The 20386-nt window shown below is 41.8% G+C and overlaps 2 protein-coding genes across 5 annotated transcripts; one reads left to right on the forward strand and one right to left on the reverse strand.

Annotated features, from left to right (window-relative positions):
• The first annotated feature begins 1216 nt into the window (after nucleotides 1-1216).
• On the forward strand, nucleotides 1217-12134 carry TSEN2 (tRNA splicing endonuclease subunit 2). Of its 2 annotated transcripts, XR_007767231.1 has the most exons (13): nucleotides 1217-1273; nucleotides 2197-2392; nucleotides 3194-3275; nucleotides 3953-3989; nucleotides 5855-6386; nucleotides 6502-6579; nucleotides 7162-7212; nucleotides 7827-7965; nucleotides 9715-9751; nucleotides 10421-10532; nucleotides 11148-11237; nucleotides 11689-11862; nucleotides 12085-12134. XR_007767231.1 is itself a non-coding variant. In XM_050904655.1 (12 exons), the coding sequence occupies exons 2-12, from the start codon at nucleotides 2219-2221 to the stop codon at nucleotides 11746-11748; spliced, it is 1392 nt and encodes a 463-aa protein (XP_050760612.1). In that variant the 5' UTR covers nucleotides 1217-1273; nucleotides 2197-2218; the 3' UTR covers nucleotides 11749-11979. The 2 variants fall into 2 exon arrangements, 1 of the variants encoding a protein (XP_050760612.1); XM_050904655.1 differs by lacking the exon at nucleotides 12085-12134 and having other exon boundaries at nucleotides 11689-11979.
• A 2490-nt stretch (nucleotides 12135-14624) lies between these two features.
• On the reverse strand, nucleotides 14625-20191 carry MKRN2OS (MKRN2 opposite strand). Of its 3 annotated transcripts, XM_050904803.1 has the most exons (5): nucleotides 19986-20042; nucleotides 19399-19597; nucleotides 18993-19278; nucleotides 18304-18466; nucleotides 14625-15374 (listed from the first exon to the last, which is right to left on the reverse strand). In XM_050904803.1, the coding sequence occupies exons 4-5, from the start codon at nucleotides 18375-18377 to the stop codon at nucleotides 15161-15163; spliced, it is 288 nt and encodes a 95-aa protein (XP_050760760.1). In that variant the 5' UTR covers nucleotides 18378-18466; nucleotides 18993-19278; nucleotides 19399-19597; nucleotides 19986-20042; the 3' UTR covers nucleotides 14625-15160. The 3 variants fall into 3 exon arrangements, with proteins under 3 accessions (XP_050760760.1, XP_050760759.1, XP_050760761.1); XM_050904802.1 differs by lacking the exon at nucleotides 18993-19278 and having other exon boundaries at nucleotides 19399-19448; nucleotides 19986-20191; XM_050904804.1 differs by lacking the exons at nucleotides 18993-19278; nucleotides 19399-19597 and having other exon boundaries at nucleotides 19986-20096.
• Nucleotides 20192-20386: the final 195 nt, after the last annotated feature.

The raw sequence follows: 20386 nt of genomic DNA on the forward strand, positions 1-20386 counted from the left end.
TTTTGCGCTACATTTCTTGTGTGGCCTTACAACCATTCCTGCCCCCCCCCCCAGCCTCCCCGTGCCTCACGAGTCTGTTTGTAAAATGAGCATAAGAGATAAAATACCTCATGATGTATTTTTACAAATTTTCATCAGTGACTTCACAGATCCTCTGTTGAAAATCAGACAGACTTCTCTACTGGGAGTCTGTCTCCCTGGAGCCAAAACGTCTTGATCCTCTCTTTCTTTGATAGTGGCACCTCACAATATAACCTCAAAATAAGAAAAAGTAGTTGCATCGTAGTTGCATGTATGAGTATGAATTTGATGAGCAAGGCTCAAACTGATACAAGTTCACTGTTTATGAAAACAGAAAAAGGGATGTTTGCTCCTCACTAACTAGTGAAAATGCTTTGCATTTTATTCCGGTACTTTTTTTTTTAATTGCACCACCATGTCCTCCTTAATTCAGCCGTGGCAATAAGCCACACGATCACAATTACCTCTGTTAACAAGTTGTGTAAGTAGCATTGCATTATCCCAGGCAGTTATATGAGTCACGGCCATGTCAAGGGTTTGTAACAGAGCCAAAACCAATTGCTTCAAGTTGAAAATTGCATCTCTGCCTCACCTCCCACAGCTATAAAATTTCATCCACCCATGTATCTCAAATGCCCCTCATTATGAAGCTCATCATTCATTTCAGGACGGGTGTTCCACAAAAAATGTCATTTTTCTCTCACTTTATTATTTTTAAATCGCCCGCACAGCTTGGTTTGCAGTCTGGGGACATTGCTGCAGTATCAAGGTTGGCAGCAACTAGAAAGGCAGAGCTGTGGTGTAGAGGTCCCCCGGGAACCCAGTCTTTCTCTTTCTCGCACGGAAGCGATCTCCGCGTCTCTCACTTGAGGCCCGTCCCGCAGCCGGGGGCCCGGAGCCCAGGGACGGCCCATCTCCCCACACACTGCCCGGCCGCCTCTGCTCACACCTCGGGGCTGGGGCACCGCGTCCCGTCACACCTGGAGGCGACCTACACCCGAGCCAGCCGCCGCCGGCGGGACGAGCCCCTCACGGCGACGAGGAACGGCGGCGGGACGACGCCCACCGCCGCCGCCCGCCCCCACAGGCGGCGCGCGCCGCGCACCGCCCTCCCGCAACGGCCGCCAGGGGGGCGGGGCCGCCCGCGCGCCGGCTCCGTGCGCACGCGCGGCCGCCTGCCCGCGGGGCGGGGTCTCGCGGCGCTGCCTGCCGGCGCCCGCCGGCGCGCGGCCTCCTCGTGCGGCGGTGACGGGTGCGTGGGGCGTGCGGTCGCTATGGCGACGGGCGAACGGCGGTCGCCCGGCCTGTGGCCGCCCGGTAGCCGCGGTGCCCGCCCGGCTCCCCAGCACCTCGCCCCGGGCGGGGCTGCCGGCGCCGGGGCGGGTTGGGTGCTGCGTGGGCGGCCGCCCGGGCGTGCGGCGCCGCGCTGCCGGCCCCGGCCCCGGCCCCGGCGGCGGGCCTCCTTCCGCGGCCGGCGGGCGGGCGGAGCCGTGGGTCTCGATTATCCTGCCGGGGACAGGCCCGGCCCTGTGTAAAGGCGGTTCCTGCGGCTGGGCATCAGCAGGGCTTATGCCCCTCCCTGCTGGTCGCCGGTCCGCGGCAGAGCTGCGGCGAGGGCGCTCGCAGCTGCAGCCTGCGGGCACGAAGACCCCTCCTCGGTGGTTCTGTCTGACGGTGAGGGTTACCTGTCCCCTACGCCTCGTGCTCTGGCCGGTTTCCCTGTGAAAGGGGTTTCCCGTTTTAAGAGGAGAAACCTGCCAAGCCAGTGCTCTTTCTTCGAAATTCATTCCCGTCATTATTCAAAACAGTTTATATTTAGGCACTTGGGTGCTGTGGTTTCTGCTTATTCTACTCATTCCTCTGTTTTATCCTTGAAACATTTTCAGCAGTTGGAGTACTCGCCTTTCATCTTAAGTTTACTTCATGAACTCCTGGCTGAGAACTATCCCTACCTGGTCTTCAGGGGACACTGCAATGCCCAAGAGAAAAAGATGAACAGATAACACTAGCAAATCGCTGCTTATGTTTTTCTGGCATGATAGTTACAGAATTAGATTTGGATTATACTGTAGGATTTATTGCTGATTTGCTATTGGGAAGGGAATATTGCTGAAACATGTAAAAATGGGTGAACTTTAACTCCTGAACATTAAATGTTTTGTTTCCACTTTTTAGGAGGAAACATTAATATTAGGAAATGGCAGAAGCAGTTTTTCATCCCCCAAGAAGGAAAAGAAGAGTTTTTGAGTCATATGAGTCTCCCTTTCCTGTGGATGTAGGTGGGAAGGATTTCAGAATGTGCCAGGCTGAAATCATTAACAACAATGTTATTGTCAGGAACCCTGAAGATATTGAACAGCTTTATAACAAGGTGCTGTACCCTGTTTGCACAGTATTTTTAGTGTTTTACATATAGGCAGAGCATAATACTTGTTAAAATCCACCTGCCTTTGTTTTCCTTCCCCTTTAGCCTCCAGTAATTCTCCATATCTCCTTCCTCTCCTGAAATCAGTACAAAACATACATTCTGTATCAGATGTGAAAAGTATTTAATTCTTATGCCAGCAAATACATTTTGGAATGAAGAGATGTTGTGAGCTAAAAAACAGCTGCAAAGACTTCATGTTTGTTATGTTCATTTCTCTTTTCAACATTTTATGCAACCTTGCAAAAGCATTTTCTTGTTTTTAAAGCTCAGGAGGTTGGAATATTAATGTTTTATAAATGCTTGTGTAATTCTTTTAACTTCAGAGTGATTTCTTCCTGACTAAAATAAGCTACATTAAGCCTCTTATGTCTGAGTACCATTTCACCACCATTCTTATGCAGTAGCTTTATCCATCTGTTTGTTTTCTATTTTGCATTGTCACAGTGTTGATACAGAGGTGTTTTCTTCTGCATCTGCTTTCAAAAGTCTACTTGGAGATGCCGACTGACAAATCCTTAGCATTGAGGAAAAAGACCGGACACCCTCCACTGGTTAAATCTTTGAGTGCAGGTGTTTAATATTGAACTAGTTATCAGAAGCTAAGCAGCAAGCTTTAGGCAACGCTTAAATGCTGCAGAATTTCAGTTATTTTTTTCAGCAGATCTTGGCAGTAAACGTTTTATATTTGGAAAGAAGTTCATTTTTGTCTGATGATATAATAAGGATTTCTCCTTTTCTTTGAAGGGCTATTTTGGAAAAGGTATCCTTTCAAGAAGTCGACCAGTGTACAGCATTTCAGATCCTTTACTGGTTACTAAGTGGCAAGGTAAATTGTGCCCATTTGTACTTTCATCACTATTCTAATAGTCCTTTTCACTTTTCTTCACTCATTGAAGATATGTGTTTATAAATTACACATAGAAAAATAATCTCTCTACTGGGTCAGATCAAGGATCTCTCTCCCCCCATACCTCGTCTCTGATGATGGCCAGTACAAGATCCCTAGGAAGAATACAAGAGCAGGAAACATATGTCAACAGCTCCTTAGTGCGTTCTCCTAGCCTTCACTGATTTGTTGCTTAGGAAGCCTCTAAGTAGAGGCATCATCGTTGAACTTTTCTTCCTATAACAGTCCAGTTTTTCTCAGTTTTAGTCTGCAGATTTTAGTGCCCATGAAGTCATGAGGCAAGGATATGTGAAATTTTTTATCTGCTTACAGCCAATTACATCTGGTCTGCTCTTGGTCATTGATAGAAAGGCTGTCTTTTTACAGGCTGGAGAAAAATAGTGTATTTAGTTGTTCTGCTTGTGCAGGGTGTCAGTCTTCGTTATCTCTGTACTTTTTCTAGTTCTGCTATGTCCTTCTTGAATAGAAGTTGGACCTAAATGGCATAGAGGATTGAAAATGTGGGTAAATATTAGGCTGCAGATTACCTCAATGCTCAAAATCACATGAAAACATTTTTATATTGATGAAACAATGTATGATTTTTCTTTATACAGGTGCTAACATAAACATGCCTATAATTGCATCAAAAAAGTAAGTTAATTTACATTGTTCTTGGGTTTTTAGAAAACAGATGATTCTATTTTATGTTTTATCATACTGGTTTTCAGATAGTTGGCTGTATACATGCTGATGACTTGCTTCCATTTCTTTTCTTTGTATTTCATTTATAAATCACATTAGAAAAAGTAGAAGTATAGTAGGTGATATTCAGCATGGTTTTTCATGTAAGCTTGCATGTATTAATTGCTGACTAGAAGCCAAGATTTAGTGCATGCATAGTAGTATGGGTAATTAATTCATAATAATATCAATCATAATAAACTTGTTCTTCAGCTGAGGAGGAGAAAGGGAAGTTTCTGGGGCAGGCTATTTAAAATAACGTTCCCAATTCCTTATTGAATTAATATAGTGTGGGCTGAAGCAGCTCTTCAACTTTTATAATACATAAATGTTTTACTTTTTTTTTAAAGTCTCTATTACCATTGCTAGTTTATACATTTAAGAAAAGAGAGTGTTGGACCACACACTTATTTTGTTCTGCTAAAATAGTATATGAACTAACTGTAAGAATGTGCAAGTTAGTTACTCTGTTTGCTTTAATCCTATGATAACTCTAAAAAATTTTACTTTACTTAAATTTCAAAGTTATGCTCCTTCAGTCCTCAACTTTAGGTAAGGCGAACAGTAGCAGTATTACTACTACTGCTACTACAGTTATTACTGCTTGCAGAAACACTTGTCATTCTTATTAGTCTTTGTGACTGCTTTATGTGTCAGCAAATACAGCTGAGCATCAATGAAAGTGTCATTACATTGGTGCAGAAGGTGCATCATGATCTGTCTCAGCAGAGATCTGTAAGTGCAAATTATATGGTAATTAAATCATAGGACAAAGAGGAGTCTATTTTTTATAACAAGAACTACAGCAGTGAATTATATAGCTTTATTATGCGACATCAGAGGGACTTATTTTTTGTGTTGACACATACAATTTGCATTTAATTGTCTTTGCAGTTCTTCATTACCTGGTCTGTAATTGCTGTGTTACGATTTTATTTGGGGAAATAAAGAATATTGTACTAGAGTTGTCCAGGTTTGAATAAGAACAGCTGCGCTCAGCTACCTGTAACTTTCACAGAGTGAAGATTAATGTCTTCGACTGGATATTGTCTTCTAAGGAGAAATTATTAAAGAGGCACTAAAAAACTCTGTCATAATTGAAAAATATTAGAAATATTTACAGCTTTCAGCTACTATCTCACTGATAGGATTATTGTTATTTCTCAGGGATGTGAGGGTTTTGGTTAAAACTGAAGGTAGATTCTGCTTAAGATTTTTACGCTGGTGTTTTTGCTATGCTGTTGCTGTTTCAAAGGTAGTTAAAACAGAGTTTGAAGATACTGTTCTCAGTAGTTAGCTGTATAATTGATGAAGTGTGTGAGAGATCTATATGCAAAGTCTTGTTGCATATTTTAATCATGCAAGCTCTGATACCAAGATGTTTTTTCAGGGAATTCAGGCTTAAGGCTTCCATGGGAGAAGGGAGTTTTTGCCTGGTGAAGTTCTTGCTTCTTGAAACTATATAGCAGTAGTCTTCAATGCATGGTTCTTGTGCAGCGTTCAGTAACGGTGTTTGTTGCGACAGAAATTTAAAAGGCAAAACAAAGCCAAAGAAGGTAGCAGAATCTTGATGTTCGGTAATGTCTGCAGTTTCCTGAAGACTGGAGTCCTATTACGTTGTGCACGTTGTATTTCGCATAGCAGTTATTGGGGTGTGTGTTCAGATTTGTTTTGTGAACTGTGCTGAATCTTCTTTTTTAAGATGCTTGTTTTTAAGATGTTAATTAAAGGATGTAATGCCCTAGAACTTCTCATTTATTTTACGTGTTTACTAGGTACCAGTGTCATGTTCAGTGGGCTAAAAGTATTTTGCAAGAGCAAGGATTTGATGACTGCTCGGTTACCAAAATTCTTGAAAATTACACTAAGCCTCTCGAGCTGCCATTTTTGGAAGAGGATGGAGCTGAACAAACCGGTAATAGTTGCAACAGAATGGGCCCAACTACAGAAAATACAGAACTTTCCAGACAGTCTTCTACAGATACTGGAAATGTAGTAGCCCTAAGCCCTGAGAATCAGAATGAAGGCTACAAGAAAGCCTGTTTGGAAGGAGATCCAGCATGTGATCCTGTGGCCATATGTGGCTCTAAAGAACAGGAACAAGGGGACTTGAAAGAGATAGCTGAAGTGTCTTGCCAGAAGCATGGTTTTCTCATGCATTGCGGCTGCAAGGCTAAGGAGAGCACTGAGCAAAGGTCTTGTGAGACGATCAAGTCAAAAGAATGTGCTCCAGAATATGTATTGGTGCAAGAGGAAGAAGAAGGTAGCTTATGTCCTGAAGATGACTCTGCTCATGCACAAGAAAATGTAAGGATAAAGAGTATCCTAATCTTTTAGAAAAATTATATCATCAGTGCTATTTTCAGAATTCAGCATTTTTTCCAGTTTAAAGTTTTAGTAATATAGTAAATTTTTCTTGTAGCTTGTCAAGAAGGAAAAACTAGTATGCAGAAGAAATCCATTTAGGATTTTTGAATATTTACAACTCAGCTTGGAAGAGGTATGTTTCAAGCACAATACAAGTTGTTTTATTTTTAATCTGAAAAGTAAACATTAATCTATGTTACAATGTAATTTAATACCTGTTTCTAAAGCACAGGGCTCTCCTGTGTCTCCTAAGTATTTGGATTGTCTTAGTCATTAAACTTAATTTTAATAACCTGTGATAATTACATGGTATGGTTAAAAAAAATATGTAGGGTCCAGTCGCATTCGCTTTAGATGAATAATCCCACTGACAAAGAGACCAGTGATAGGACTCAAGTATAGAAATACCAGGAATACAACATTTATATAAATCCTGCTTTGATTGTGCTGCTTCTAAATATATTCACGTGTGTTAGTTCACACTGTGCCTTCAGGAGTCTACAGCACATGCATAGATTTTTTTTGTAGTGCTGTGTCTGTTGAAATGTAAAGGTCACGAAGACAAATCTCAAAGGAAACTTTCAGGCAACTTGTTTGTCTTGATGACATTAGGATTCTTGTATAAAATTAATTTGAGCCTTTGTTCTTGCATGGAATATAAACTACAGGAAGAGTCTTTAGCTATCAGTTAAACTTACTCTGTTTATTTTTTCAGGCTTTTTTCTTGGTGTATGCTCTGGGATGTTTAAGTATTTATTATGGTGAGGTAAGAGATTGGATTAATTTTGGATTACTGGGGATACCATTAGTTTGGATATGTTTTGGTCTGAAATTTTTACCTACTATGGCAATATTTTATGCTGTTAATTCTGAAGGAGGACATACCACACAGAGTAATTAGGAAGTTTTTCTTACAAGTAATGATATTTGTGTTTATGAAATACTGGTCTGAAAGTTTTATATTTACAAAGGCAAATATAGTTAAGGACAGCGTGTCTGTAGAGAAAGGGAGGAATAATATGATGAATAGTCTCTCTTTCCTGAAACAGGAAAATACTTGGAGTTTTAAGCATTAATCTATATCAAGCTACTGTTAATGTAATGACAAAATAATTGAAACCTATGCTTCTAGTTTAAGATTTATCAGATTTTCCTTTAAACAAGGGCATTATGAGACTTATTGTGAAATGCTAAAAAAAACCACTAAATGGAGCAACAGGTTTCTGTCTTATATTTAGGGATTCCATATTTTATTTCCCGAAGTTCATGCTCTTTGCAGTAGACTGTGATATTTGATACTTGGCTGTTACGCTCTACTACACACAGTATTCTATATCTGCTTAATATAGTCACATTAATGCCTTTGTTTGTGATTTTTAGGAGCCCCTAACTATTTTGAAGCTATGGGAGGTTTTCAGCGAAGTGAAGCCCAATTTTAAAACTACCTACATGGCGTATCACTACTTCCGCAGTAAGGGTTGGGTCCCCAAAGTCGGACTGAAGTATGGAACTGATCTCTGTGAGTAGCTTCCTTAAAAAAATGGAATCATTTGCAACTGACTTCTTTTCAGGCAGTGCAAGACTCCAGTGCCAAAGATGAATTCAACAATGAGGAGCTGCATGACTGGAGCAGGCTTTGCCACTTGCAGTTGGCAAAAGACATTTTTGGCTAGACTGTGGGCTAGCAATAAAGTTAGGATGTGAGTGGAAAATAACAGCACGTAGCCAGTAACTGAAGAGATAGCTTGAAAGGCCTGTTGTTTTGCTTCATGAGGTTAATAATTAATACAGGATTGCACTGCCATTACCTTCCCAAGTTTCTCTATCCCCTTCTAAACGCATCTTCTGCAGTGCTAACATGACAGTCTCTGAACAGCAGGTTTGCATCTAGATCCCAATTCACATCAAAGTCCATGCATGTCATTATTCATCTCGTTTAATGGAAGCTGGACTTCTGCTGAACTTACTGCTAAGACTGTTTCTCTGTACGTTTTTTTGGGGGGCGGGGAAGGGACTTTCTTGTTTGTTAATGGTAGGGTTTTTAGTCTTACAGAAATAATTAGTAGTGTCCATAATTCCTTGCTGAGTAATTCAAGAGCTACATTCAGCTCATGTCAACATAAACAGTACAGTAATGCCTGTCATCACAGGAAAGTGTGCATAAAGGGAGATATTTTTTAATGTATGCATGCAAACCAGCAGGTGTTTCAATACTGCTGACGCAGTTAGATAATTTGGGGGTTTGTGTATTTGAGCATGTAGAGGTAGTGCTGAGCTAGTCCTTTAGATCAATGTGTAGGCTTGGCTGAATTCATCATCGCTGTTCTTAGTACCCTGGGTTGTAGATGGGGTTTTGCTACTGATCACCTGATGTATACGTGAACTTGATACTAGTTCGTTCACCATTCATTTGTGTTCTGGCCTTAATTTGTTGTTTAGCATATCACTGCCTTTGGATTTGTGCCAGACAAAGGAAGTGGATTAGTTTAAGGCTAGTAGAAGTTCTGCCTTACTCCTGAGCTCCTGTAGCTTCTTGTTCTTTGGCAGCACCTTCTTAGAGTTCATATTACTACAATTGCTTATAATGGGTAATTTGCAAATCATTGTTGTCACTGGAATGAAGTGCTGCTCGACCTTTTCCTGACAGGGTCTGTGCTACCCAGCTGTATAAGAAAAGCTGCGCTAGTTAAAGAAAGTCCCCTCTTGTAAGCTCATGACAAAGGGAAGACAGGAAATGTAACCATTTAGCTCAGTTACAGCAGTCCAGCTGCAATGAGTCTTGTGTACCCTTGTATAAAGCAGGAACTTTTAGTGGGTCTGGTGGGCAGTATGTAAGAACTTGTGCCCTGTGCCTCTCCTAAAACTTGTGGAAAATCTTGCTTGGCACAGAAATTCGATGGCTTATTGTGATCTTTTACTTGTACTCCAGTGACTCAACTTCTGTTGCAAATACAGTGTTAAAAGCATGAGTCTCTTGCAGAAATATTCCATCCTAAACTTTTTCCCACGGCAATTGCTAACTGTCCTTTGGCTCTTCTGCTTTATCTTTTACCTGCCACTCCCCTGCCCTGAGTCACCCTGCTGCTCCCACATTTTTTTTGTCTGTTCCACTTGCTGGGACAACTTAATTCTGAGCAGAATTCGAAAGTGTTGAAGTTTTGTCTTGTGTAATTAAAACTTGCAAAACATTTGAAAGTATTTATGGATGCTGGTATGAAACTCAGATGGAAATTCCGTGATTATCTAAGGTGTTTCTCTTTCATTTCAGTGCTGTATCGAAAAGGCCCCCCCTTCTATCATGCAAGGTTTGAAGCTCATGTTTCTGTCTTAATTTCTTGGTTTCAGATTAGTAAATTTCTCTCGAACAAATTTAGTCTCTTCACTGGTTAAGCACATATTCTTCACTCAAAATACTTTGCCAGATGCATGCATACTGGGAATGCAAAAGTCCTTTTAGCAGAGGTACTAAATAACACAATTTCATTGAATTCATATAACAGTAGTAAGACATTAAAAAATAAAAGTTGCAGTGAGCATAGTTAGCACTCATATGATGAATGCACTCAGGAAAGTAATTTGATTTAGTAATACTGACTTTTAAAAATACATGGTATGGATAATTTATGTAATTTGGGAGAAAAAACTTTTAAGGGATGGTAAGTGTCTTTATTCGTTAGCTAGTCAGGTTGAACTCCTAGATAATAAATTTGTTATAAATGTCAGATTGGCTTTCATGAGAGAATGCTACAGACATCAGCAGAAGGGCGGGGAGGGAAAGTGCCAGTAAGAATATCCACAACTTCAGCTTCTCTCCTCTTTTCCTAGTAGAAAGAGACTTAAGTTTCACAGCTTGCTTACTGCATGCTGGCATACTGTTTTAATGCCAATTTTTAGGCTCTAATTCTTAAGTTTCATGATCTTCCTAAAATGGTAATTTTCTTTCTGTGAATTGTCCTATCTGCTTTGTTTTCCAGTTACTCTGTCATTGCTGAATTAGTTGATGATAATTTTGAAGGTTCTCTTCGCAGACCACTCAGCTGGAAGTCCTTGTCTGGGTTGAACAGAACAACTGTTAATGCTTCTAAGGTAAGTGTAAGATGTTAGTTTTAAAATAGCTTTAAAATGATAAATGTACAGTTTAGTTCCAAAGAACAGGGAGTTGGAGTGAGGCCGGAAAGAGAATCCTTGTGTTTCTAGTCTGCTGAAGAACATGTTGAGTTGCCAGTAGGCAAACAAGTTTCCTTTGTCAATATCCAGGTGAATTCAGGAAGAAGCTTATTAAAGTTCTGTCGCCTGTAGGAACGTTAAAAGTTGTGTGAGGAAGAGAAGAAAGACCCGAGGGACACTTCTTTCCTGCTTGCCACTTCTGTTTTTAAAGCCCTCTCTGTCTACCAGGATTTTCTTTTGAACAGTGAAACTGAAAGTTTCGAAAAGATTTTCTCTGTGATAGAGCCTCAAACTTAGTGCTTCCATACTCACAGCCATGCTGCTCAGGTGTTGTGTTATAATTCTAGTTTATCTTCTAGCAGCATTATGCTTTGATAAGGAAAATGAGATATGCATATTATGCAGCTCTCCCCAACTTGGTTTGCAGAAGACATCTTGTAGGAAACTTGGTATCTGCATTTCTAATTAATCTAAAACTTGTATAGAAGGAAATCAGTTGAAATTCATGTATTCATGTTTTCTGTTTACCAATAGGAACTTATGTTATGCTATTTGATTAGACCTTCTGACATGACTGAAAAAGAGATGTCAACACCAGAATGTATGAAAAGAATTAAGGCTCAGGTGAGTAATTACTTCTCTCCTTTGCCTGCGTAGCTTTGCCTTGGGGCAGCTGGACAGCGAACTGTAAGACCCCCCTTGAACTGTTGCTTGCTCTTCAGCATGCTTTGGTTTTTGCACGCATAGCTGCAATAAAATAACTAGATTCCTTTGTGCCCCGAGGCACGAGAAGTGCTTCTGATTCAAATTTTAATGTTGCTTCTACTGTGAATGTAAGCATTTGCATGGGGAAACAGGGGTGCATATGGAGACTGTAAGGTTAATGTATGTTTAAAAATGAAGGGAGAAAAATGTGTGAGACCAGGTCACTTCAGGAGCAAATGTAGTCATCTACTAAAATTTCTCAGTGGTCGCATAATATACGTCAATTTGCTAAACGCTTAATCTCCATCCCTCACCGATTATCTGTAGCTTTTTTTTTTTCCCCCATAATAATTGCTGTTTTTTATTTCAGGAACTGATTGTAACTCGTTGGGTTTCTTCCCGTGAGCGCAGTGAGCAAGATGAACTTTAACTGACTGTATAGGAAAAACTTTTTTTTTTTTTAAAAAACCACATCTTGTTTTTTACCTGATCTTCTCATGATGAATCATTGTCTCAGAACAGTTTCTATCAACATATTCAGGTGGTATGTATAAATGCTATTTAAAATGAGGTATATCCTGTTTACTGGAGAGAATGTTGTATTGAAAAACATAACTGAACTATAATAATGCATATGAAGGGGAAAAAATTAAAGCTGTGTCCCAACTCAAAATACTTGTTTGTTTCCTTAAAACTTACAAACGTGTATGTTTGAATGGTGGCTGGACTGCAGTGATTAGTAATGGTATTTTTAATATTCTGACAGATCCAGGCATTAGTGCTGAAGAGGCACTACGGCCTGCAGAGCCACTGAAGTCCAAAACCTGAATGTCTGCCTGAAAGCCTAAGCAATGAGGGACCAAACCGTTTTCTGGGAACACCTCACAGGTTCTTCAGAGTTGAACTTGGGAATTGTAAGGCTAACTTCTTTTTGTAGCTCAGCACAGGGTCCTACGTTTCTTCAGAAATTAAGACTTAAGCTTGATAGTCCTCAAGTTTAATGCTGGTTTTTAAAAACCAACAGTAATTACAGCGAGTCAAATAACCTTTTGGGATACCTATGGTACCATTCTTCTTCAACCAAAACCTGACTTCATAGCCTTGATGAAGTTGCACAAACTTAGATCTGGGGAGAGATTTGGTTGTTGCAATATTGAGCATTGGAACACGTTGCTGTTAGGTGCCTAGACCCTGGAATTTAGTGGCTTATTTTCACAAGCACTGCTCAGAACTGAGGAACACTTCCCAGAATGTGCAAGGATTTAAATTAATTCTGGGGTCTAAGCACCTAACAGCAAAGTTAGGTGTTAGGCACCTTTCCCCATTTAGGTGAGATGTCTTTCTTCCCTTGGGATTTGCAGCATAAGATTCCTTCTTGAAAGTAAGGGCCTAATCTTGCCCCGTGACAGCAAGATGCCCTGACCACAAGTTGATGCCCTTTACTTTTGTTGAAGATGGGTTACTGTGCAGAAAATAATGAAGATTTGCTGAGCTAGTGAGAGGAAGTCAGCCTCTCTAGCTTGGCAAGTGTCTGTTTCATCACTGCGTTTTTCTCTTTTATCCAGCAACTATGACAGTCCATACGTTTTTTTTTTCCATAGTGCACTCGTAGCTCTCTTTGCCCTGGGCTGCCATATGTTGTAAAACAGACTGGGAGACACTGCTGCGTTTTGTATAGTGAGGTATAGGACAGTGCTGAGCAGTTCTGCCTTGCTGCACTAGGTGCCTGCGATCTTCGAACTTTTTTGTAAGATTTAATCATCTAGATTGCAGGTTCCTAAATATGATGATTACTATTGCTGAGCCACATTTGGAAAACAAACCAACCAACCAACCCAGGAGGTATTCAGCTGTCCTTCAAGTAGAGGCAGGAGGTTTAAGTATCAACTACACTGCATTTTAAGTATTGCTGCTTTAGATTCAGGCATTTGAATTCCATCTTACTCTTCGAACAATAGGTTTCCTTGCTTCACCGCGCTGTTAAGATTTTTTTTTTTTTTTTTCACGTGTTGTGAGAGAACACATTTGCCACAACAGTAAGGATACGTTATGGCTGGTGACAATGACACTGTTTTGGATTTTCTTTGTGCTGATTTCATGCACTATAAAAGGGAGTTTGCCCCCTGGTCGCAGGAAATTTTCCAGGGCTGCTAAAAATTCTGTCAGCTCGGACTGTTCCCACCAAACACAAACCACAATCTTGTTTACTTAGGCAGTTTAGATTGTAAAGCCATGTCATGAATGCAGGAAAGTACATACAACTCAAAGTGGAAGATCTTCTAGTCTTTGCTTTCATTTAATATGACTTCTACTGGAAAGATGTAAAATGAAAATGTTAATTGCATAATAACTTTTTCAAGCTGAACAGGTATGTATGTGTTGACTGTATGTGGCAAGGTGTCTTATTTCTAGCTGCAGATGGCTGTACTTCATGTTTCAGTACTGTTGTACCAAATAACTTACATTAGATAGTTGTACCGTAGCACTGATACTTGCCATTGTATTTATATTTTACCAGTTAAAAGACAGGACTTCAATGAAGCATGGATTCTGATTCACTCAGAAATAGCATACCATAATTTCTTTTTGTAAGCCAAATCCTAGCTGAAGGATTCTGACTTGCACTAGGAGCAGGTGGATAGGAGGTCTCTAACAGCAGGGGAATTGCCCGTTTCAAGCTGGCTGTCTCTGTTGTGTTGTTTTTTTAATATGCTTTTAAAGAAGCTATAATTTAGAATTTAGCAAGAAGTGGAAGAACATGGGGGGCGGGGGGAGAGTGTAAAGTGTGGTGTATGCAGCTAGAGAGTATTGGGGGGCAGGGTTAATGCAGTCTGTGTATACAAAAGTATAAACTAGATGTGGACAAAACCCCAATCATTTATGATTACTTCTCCATCTTTGAGAAAATAGGACTTACATCTAGACTAAAACCAGCTTACTTTGCAGAAATTAGTAGAAGGAAAAAAAGCTGAAATTATTATTTTCTTAAACTAGAATGTAAGTAAAGTGAAATGGCACAGAGTTCTGGACTGCAGAATTTTGACCTCGGCATACGCTTCCGTGTAATGTACAATAGGTAAAAGTGCTGTTTGGAGGATCTTTTTAATTTAACTTAAATTACTTTTTGTTAAGTTCTAAAGTTTTAACTCCGAGATAAATCCTGAGGAGTCTTTTGCTTATTACAGGTACTAACAGATACAGACACTAAATTATTATCTTTTACTACTAAGCATCTGTTTTGGTTTGACAAATAAATGTGCAAAATGTAAAGGAAAACTGGAAAAGAAATATATCTGGCAAAGAGGCTGGATTTGTTTGTTCTTATATTTATTAGTAATTAAAGTAAAGGAAAAGAACTTTGCATGTGGTGAAGCTGCATTAAGTCACGGACTTTGGATTTCAGCAGCATGCAAGCACAAATTCCCTTTTTTTCACCCATCAGTAAACAAATATGACAGGAAAAAACATTTGGGTTTGCTACAGCTTAAGTTACCACAGTTCATTTGTTAAAACCCTTAATTACACAGCAGTTACGATTTCTAGTATTAAATGTCTTGGCAGAACAGAGCACATAGTGAATGTAAATAGGAGAATATTTTTCCATAGGAATAGTTCCCATTGAAACTTTCTGTAGTGTGTACTTGTATGCATGTTGTTTCATTCAAATGCGCAAGTTCAGTTTCCCAGTCCTTCCATGCTGTGCAGGTTAACGTGAAGTTAATTGTGTTTTTAAATACATCAGTAGATCATGCATCTTAAACCCTGAGATCTGGAGTCTTAAGACTTCCTTTTCCTATTGCATGTTGTAGATGATGTAATATAGCAACTGGTCATTTTCAGCACTATTTTTCTTGATCAGGAAGGGGTACTATGTAGAAGTCATTAGCTGTTAGCTCCTGATGCAAAGTAATGTATTTGGAAGCTTTCTTTGTCTGTGGGATCACGAATTTCTCCGTAAATTCACTTTTACTCATTTGCCGTTTTCCTTGTGCAGTCAGTACGCTGTTAATGAATGCCAGTGCGTATGTGTAGCAATTGTGGTCATGTTCTTCATACCTAGGAAAAATACCTCGTTAATAAGAGTTAGCACTAATCCATTAATTACTATGCATGGAGGAATATTTTACTGAGTGAAATAAGGAAGCGTATGCTGTCCAAGAACTATTGCCACCTTCTTTTAATACTGGTGCCTAAATATATTCTATTCATCGCAAGGTGTACTTTCCAGCCAGGGATACTAGAAACTGTGAGCATGAAAAAAAAAAAAAGGAAAGAAGGCTGCAGACTTTATAATAATGAGTTCTTATTTTTTATACTTATTTGGCTTTTACCTTGTTAACCTTTGCTCTTCCATGTATTGTTACTCTGTTATCTTGAAAACGTCTTCCTGCAGCAATGTTAATTGTGTGCCACCATGTGCATTTCTTTCAGTGTGGCATTAACTTGGAAGCTTACTTAAAATCAAGTAAATTTTATCACTAATATGTTGATACAGTTGCTATACAGTGTGCCAAACTCCCATTGGCAATTATTTGTGCCAATTGTGCGACGACAGAAATACTAACTGAATAGGAGTAGCCGCCATTTAAAATGTTCTTGCCTTTTTTCTTCTCCCCCCCCCCGCCCCCGCTACCCTAACCTAGGAGCATATGGCACTTACCTGTTCTTTTCACTGTCAGAATGTTTCTCAGATTCTCCCAAATGTTTCATGTTGGCCACTAACAACTTCAGTAATTTGTTCCATTCCCTCACCACAGAGCGCTGCTTTTTCCACTGGCCCTGTATAACTGCACTTGATAGAGACCTGCTCAGACTCCTGTCTGCCATCTGCCCAGGCCTCAAGCTTCTCCGTAATTGCCTCATCCTGTGTCATTTTTCCCTTGTCCTTCCTGGCCCTGTGACTCCTTCCTTGCCTTGTACTGTCAGTCGCTCCGTGGTCTGTGTTGCCACAGGGAATCTTCTGTGAGGCTTGCCTGTCAGCCCTGGGAATTTACAAGGTGTTTTTGCAAGATCTGAGGACTATGGCTGTCAAAAGCAACGCCGTGACCCTGAGCCCAGTCAGGACAGCTCGCTGTTTTCTTCAAAGCTCTTCTGGTTTGTTAAGGGTATCTGAAGTGACCTACGAGCTCCCGTTTAGTAAGCAAGTGATTTGCTGCAGCATACTTACTTTACCAAAATAACTGTTATAGAAAAATAATTATGAGTAACTTCAGGAGTGGCCGTCATCACTGTGCAGTACAAAACATCTGGAAATGACACTGAAAAAAATGTTGGGTTCACCAGCTCAGGGCTGAGTCTGCAGCGCACCACAGCACGTCTGGATAACTTAAGAGTACGCAAGTGCTCTCCTGAATCAGTTCCACGATTAAGCAAACCATGTAACAGCTCATTTTTGTTTGCAGACTACTTTGTATTTATAATGCAAAAGATTCTGTAATACACTTCTTATTACCATCTGTGTCTTCCAGTTAGCATCTCATTTGTGGGAAGCGTGCCTTTATATCCTGACAAGCAAACCCAGTATCTCTCAGTAATTTAAGATATTGTCGGTCATGGCTGTGGCCACTGTTCTTTGCTGCTGTTATATACCATCCTTCCAGTAAATGAAAAGCAATCAAGAAAATTAGAATCAGGCTTGGCCTGAACCCAAAGGAGTTACAGGATTAGTTTAGCGCAGTTCTGTCCATTGAAAAAATAAAGAGATGAGTTAATTTAACATCTTAAAAAAAAAAAAACCAAACACAAAAACCTTCCGTTTTCAGCAGTTTGGTGGTCACTGGCCTATTTGTGGAAAAAGTAGGTCACTTTGTCAGGAGGTGGCAGACAGAGGAAAACCAAAGAAAAGCTTGTAGAAGAGATGTACACATCTACCCACCTTCTACCAATGCTTTTTTGACATCAAGTTAATTTTAGTAATAACGTTAAGGGACTAGGAACTGCCCAAGTACGAGAGACACAAATCCTATTGGCTTTACAAGTTCCATAGACATGTAAAAATTCTATTCTAGGTCAAATTCTTTCATCCTCTGGTATTAGGGAGATAACACATCATCTCTGAAATCTTAGTCAAGCACATACTGAATTGCTAAAACCTGCTTTTGATTTGTTGTGGGTTTTTTTTCTTTTATATAAGATGACGTCTGTGTCCATTAACTTAAACACTTCACAGAACTATGCTCAGAGAGGCTGTTTGTTACATGGACTGTTACTGATGAACAGTTGAAGAACTGGTGTTTTCTTGGAGAGCGGGCTGCTTTGTCATCAGCAGGCTTGGTGATGTGGCAGTGCATGTTTCAGCTGGGCTGCGTAACTTGTAACGCTGTCACCGGGCATTAACTTCAAGGAAGGCTACAAGGAACTGAACGTTCTCATTGGAACATATTGGTTTAATTCAAAATATGTGGAAGTCTTTCTGTATGTAACTATCCAAAGCAATGTTACGAACCAGCTGGAAGAGGTGGAAATGAGCCTGACTGTTTCCCATTTCTGATCCTTGACAACAAAGAAGTCATCTGGATGTAAGATCTGGGCAAGAATCCCATCAGTGTGGTCAGTCTGTAAATGCAAATACACCTAAAACTGTTGAAACCTAGACGAAATAATTACAGAATTGCACCTGGACTTCTCTACTTTTGTACTCAGCCGCATACTCTTAAAGGTAATGTTTCATTGAACTGGTTTTTTTCACGCAAAATTCTTTTGTTGCTGAAGAAAACTTCCCTAAAATGATCTCTTATTTTAGAGCTTTTACGTTCCAGCAGATGTTTGTTCCTTACAAGTTAAAAATACTCTCTTTCTGTTTAGCAAGGCCAGTAAGTTTCAAGACAGCCTGACAGCGTTGTTTAGACTGGTTTGTTAGAAATGTGTGTTCTAAAGGAGCAAGGCTCTGAATGAACCACGAGCCTCGCAGGGTCCAAAAAGGAATAGCCCAATTGATCCTCCCAGACTAAAAACTCCTGTTGTATCCAGCTTTTAAACTACGTACCTGTGAGGAAGCCAGGCCTCTCCCACAGAAAATTCCTCTAGGACCTTATCCCACTGCTGAAGAAGCCCAAACATGTCTGGCTGCACTAGTGGGATACTAATGCACTGTTCCCATCCAGTTTCAGCTCTCTGAATGCCCTCTTCGTTGTAATTATACACCACGCCTGAAAATAAAGAGGAACAGATTGTCAGGCGGCACTGGAGAATCAGACCAATATCTTTTTTTTAATCTTTTTTTTTTTTGATGAAAGCTACTACTCGTTTTCCATACTGCCATTCTTTCTTAGACTAGCTATACCGTAGCTTCCCATCAGTGGCCTTCTGTGGCTAGAGTAGAAAATGCAGTACTTGCTTTTATCAAAAACCTGTTCTCATTTTTACAATGTCATTTCAGATGTCTTTTGATAATGAAAGCAACTTAAGAACGACCAGGCTTCTTTTTTAAACCCCCAAATTAGACCAGCTTTATATTAAATAAACATCTGAAGTGAGATTTTGCACAGTGGGCCTACTCTAGGGGAACCTGATATGATTTTTAATGTGGCTTTTTAAACTTTTGTTTGTTTGGTTTTTAATTAGGGGTATTTTTAGAATTAGCAAAAACTGTGTTTAAGTCAAAATCTCCTGTAACTTCTTTAAAGAAGTAGGCTGCCTAGCTTTTCATTTCCCTGTGTCAGGAATAGAAGTCACCTGTCAGTTCCGTTCTGTGCAACGTGAAGAGTGGTGTACGGCTTTGATGTCAAGCTCTGTGTGCTCACTGCTGCAAGGCATGGTAAGTTCTTGGACTCAAGATTCTTTTGATCTTTACATGATACTCTTTTTGTAGTGAGCAGCTAAGCTCCCGGTTCTGCTACCTGCAGCACGCTGAGGAAGTACGTGTTCTTCAACAGCAAAGCATCAGCTATTTGGATGTCGCAGCCTGCATTTTTAACAGGTACCAGACATTACCGCAACAGGAGAGGTGGCTCTGAAACAACTGTCACACAATTTGGATTACCTTAGGCGGAGGGGGCAAAGCTGAACTGGGCATGCAGTCTAAATACAAGGTATGGGAGAGGGGCAGTAGTGCGTAAGGCAACTACAAAGTACTTTTTACCATTAGTATTGGTTATTCCAACGTGAAGATCGGATTTCCCGTCGTATCCTCTGAAAGAAAACCAGTGGTGTTGGCGATGGATGTGAGCACTGCTTGTCCCCGTTGGAAACGTCCTGACACTGTCTCTTTCTCAGAGCAGGCGGCACTTTCCATGCTACTTGGGCCCAAGATGTGGATCGGGAGGCAGGGAGGCAAAACCCTACCGAAAGCCCGGAAAAGGCATTTTCATTTCCAGAAAGGGGTTTGATCAGCGCTTACACAAAGGTCAGTCAGTTACCACTTCCCCGGCGCGGGGCTGGGGGAAGGCGCTGGGCACCCGAGGGGAGCGCAGCAGGGACAGCGGGGCCGCTGGGCCCGCAGCCACCAGGCCGGCACCGCGAACACTTGTGGGAACAAGGGGAAAGCTGCCTCTGCCCCGGGCCTCCCCCTCCGCCCCGCGGCCGGCGCCGTGCGGCGGTAGGCCGGGCTCCCCGGGAGCCGCCGGTCCGTCCCCGCCAGCGCAGGAGCAGCCGGGGCTCAGCGCCGGGGCAGCCGCTGGCTCCCCCGCCGCCCGCCCGCCCTGCGCGGGCCCCTACCCGAGCCCCTACCCGAGGAAGGTGCCGGCGGTGGGCCGGAGGAGGAAGGCGCGGGGCTGGCGGTGGCCCTGGCGGAAGGGGCTGGGGAGGCGGACGGGGGCGGCGGGCAGCCCGGCGCCGCGCAGGGGGCGGCCGCAGGCGGGGCAGCGCGGCGGAGGCCGGCGGCAGAAGATGTCGGCGCCGCAGTGCCGCACCCGCAGGATGGCGGCCTCCGCCATGGCGGCGCTCCGCTCCGCCGCCCGACTGTCTATGGTCCGGCGGAGCGGCGCTCTAGCCTGCCCCGCCGCGCCTCTGTGGCGCGGCGCGTCGGTGAATAGTGTCCGTGCGGGCCGCCGGCGGGGGGGGGGGGGGCGGTGTTGCGGCCCCGCCTGGCTCCGCCCTTCCTCCCCGCGGCTGAGCGGAACCCCGGCGCG

Source organism: Gymnogyps californianus, chromosome 13 (assembly GCF_018139145.2).
Source record: "Gymnogyps californianus isolate 813 chromosome 13, ASM1813914v2, whole genome shotgun sequence".
Classification (NCBI taxonomy): domain Eukaryota; kingdom Metazoa; phylum Chordata; class Aves; order Accipitriformes; family Cathartidae; genus Gymnogyps; species Gymnogyps californianus.

Bases quoted from the DNA above. Each gene is read 5' to 3' on its own strand.
- TSEN2 (XM_050904655.1), top strand. From the start codon at position 2,219: ATGGCAGAAGCAGTTTTTCATCCCCCAAGAAGGAAAAGAAGAGTTTTT. The intron at 3,276-3,952 runs GTAAATTGTGCC...TTCTTTATACAG, and splicing joins ACTGGTTACTAAGTGGCAAG to GTGCTAACATAAACATGCCT. The intron at 10,533-11,147 runs GTAAGTGTAAGA...GTTTACCAATAG, and splicing joins CAACTGTTAATGCTTCTAAG to GAACTTATGTTATGCTATTT.
- MKRN2OS (XM_050904802.1), bottom strand. From the start codon at position 20,191: ATGGCGGAGGCCGCCATCCTGCGGGTGCGGCACTGCGGCGCCGACATC. The intron at 19,449-19,985 runs GTAGGGGCTCGG...GTTTTCTTTCAG, and splicing joins ACCGCCGGCACCTTCCTCGG to AGGATACGACGGGAAATCCG. The intron at 18,467-19,398 runs GTAAAAAGTACT...CTTTATTTTCAG, and splicing joins TGGAATAACCAATACTAATG to GCGTGGTGTATAATTACAAC.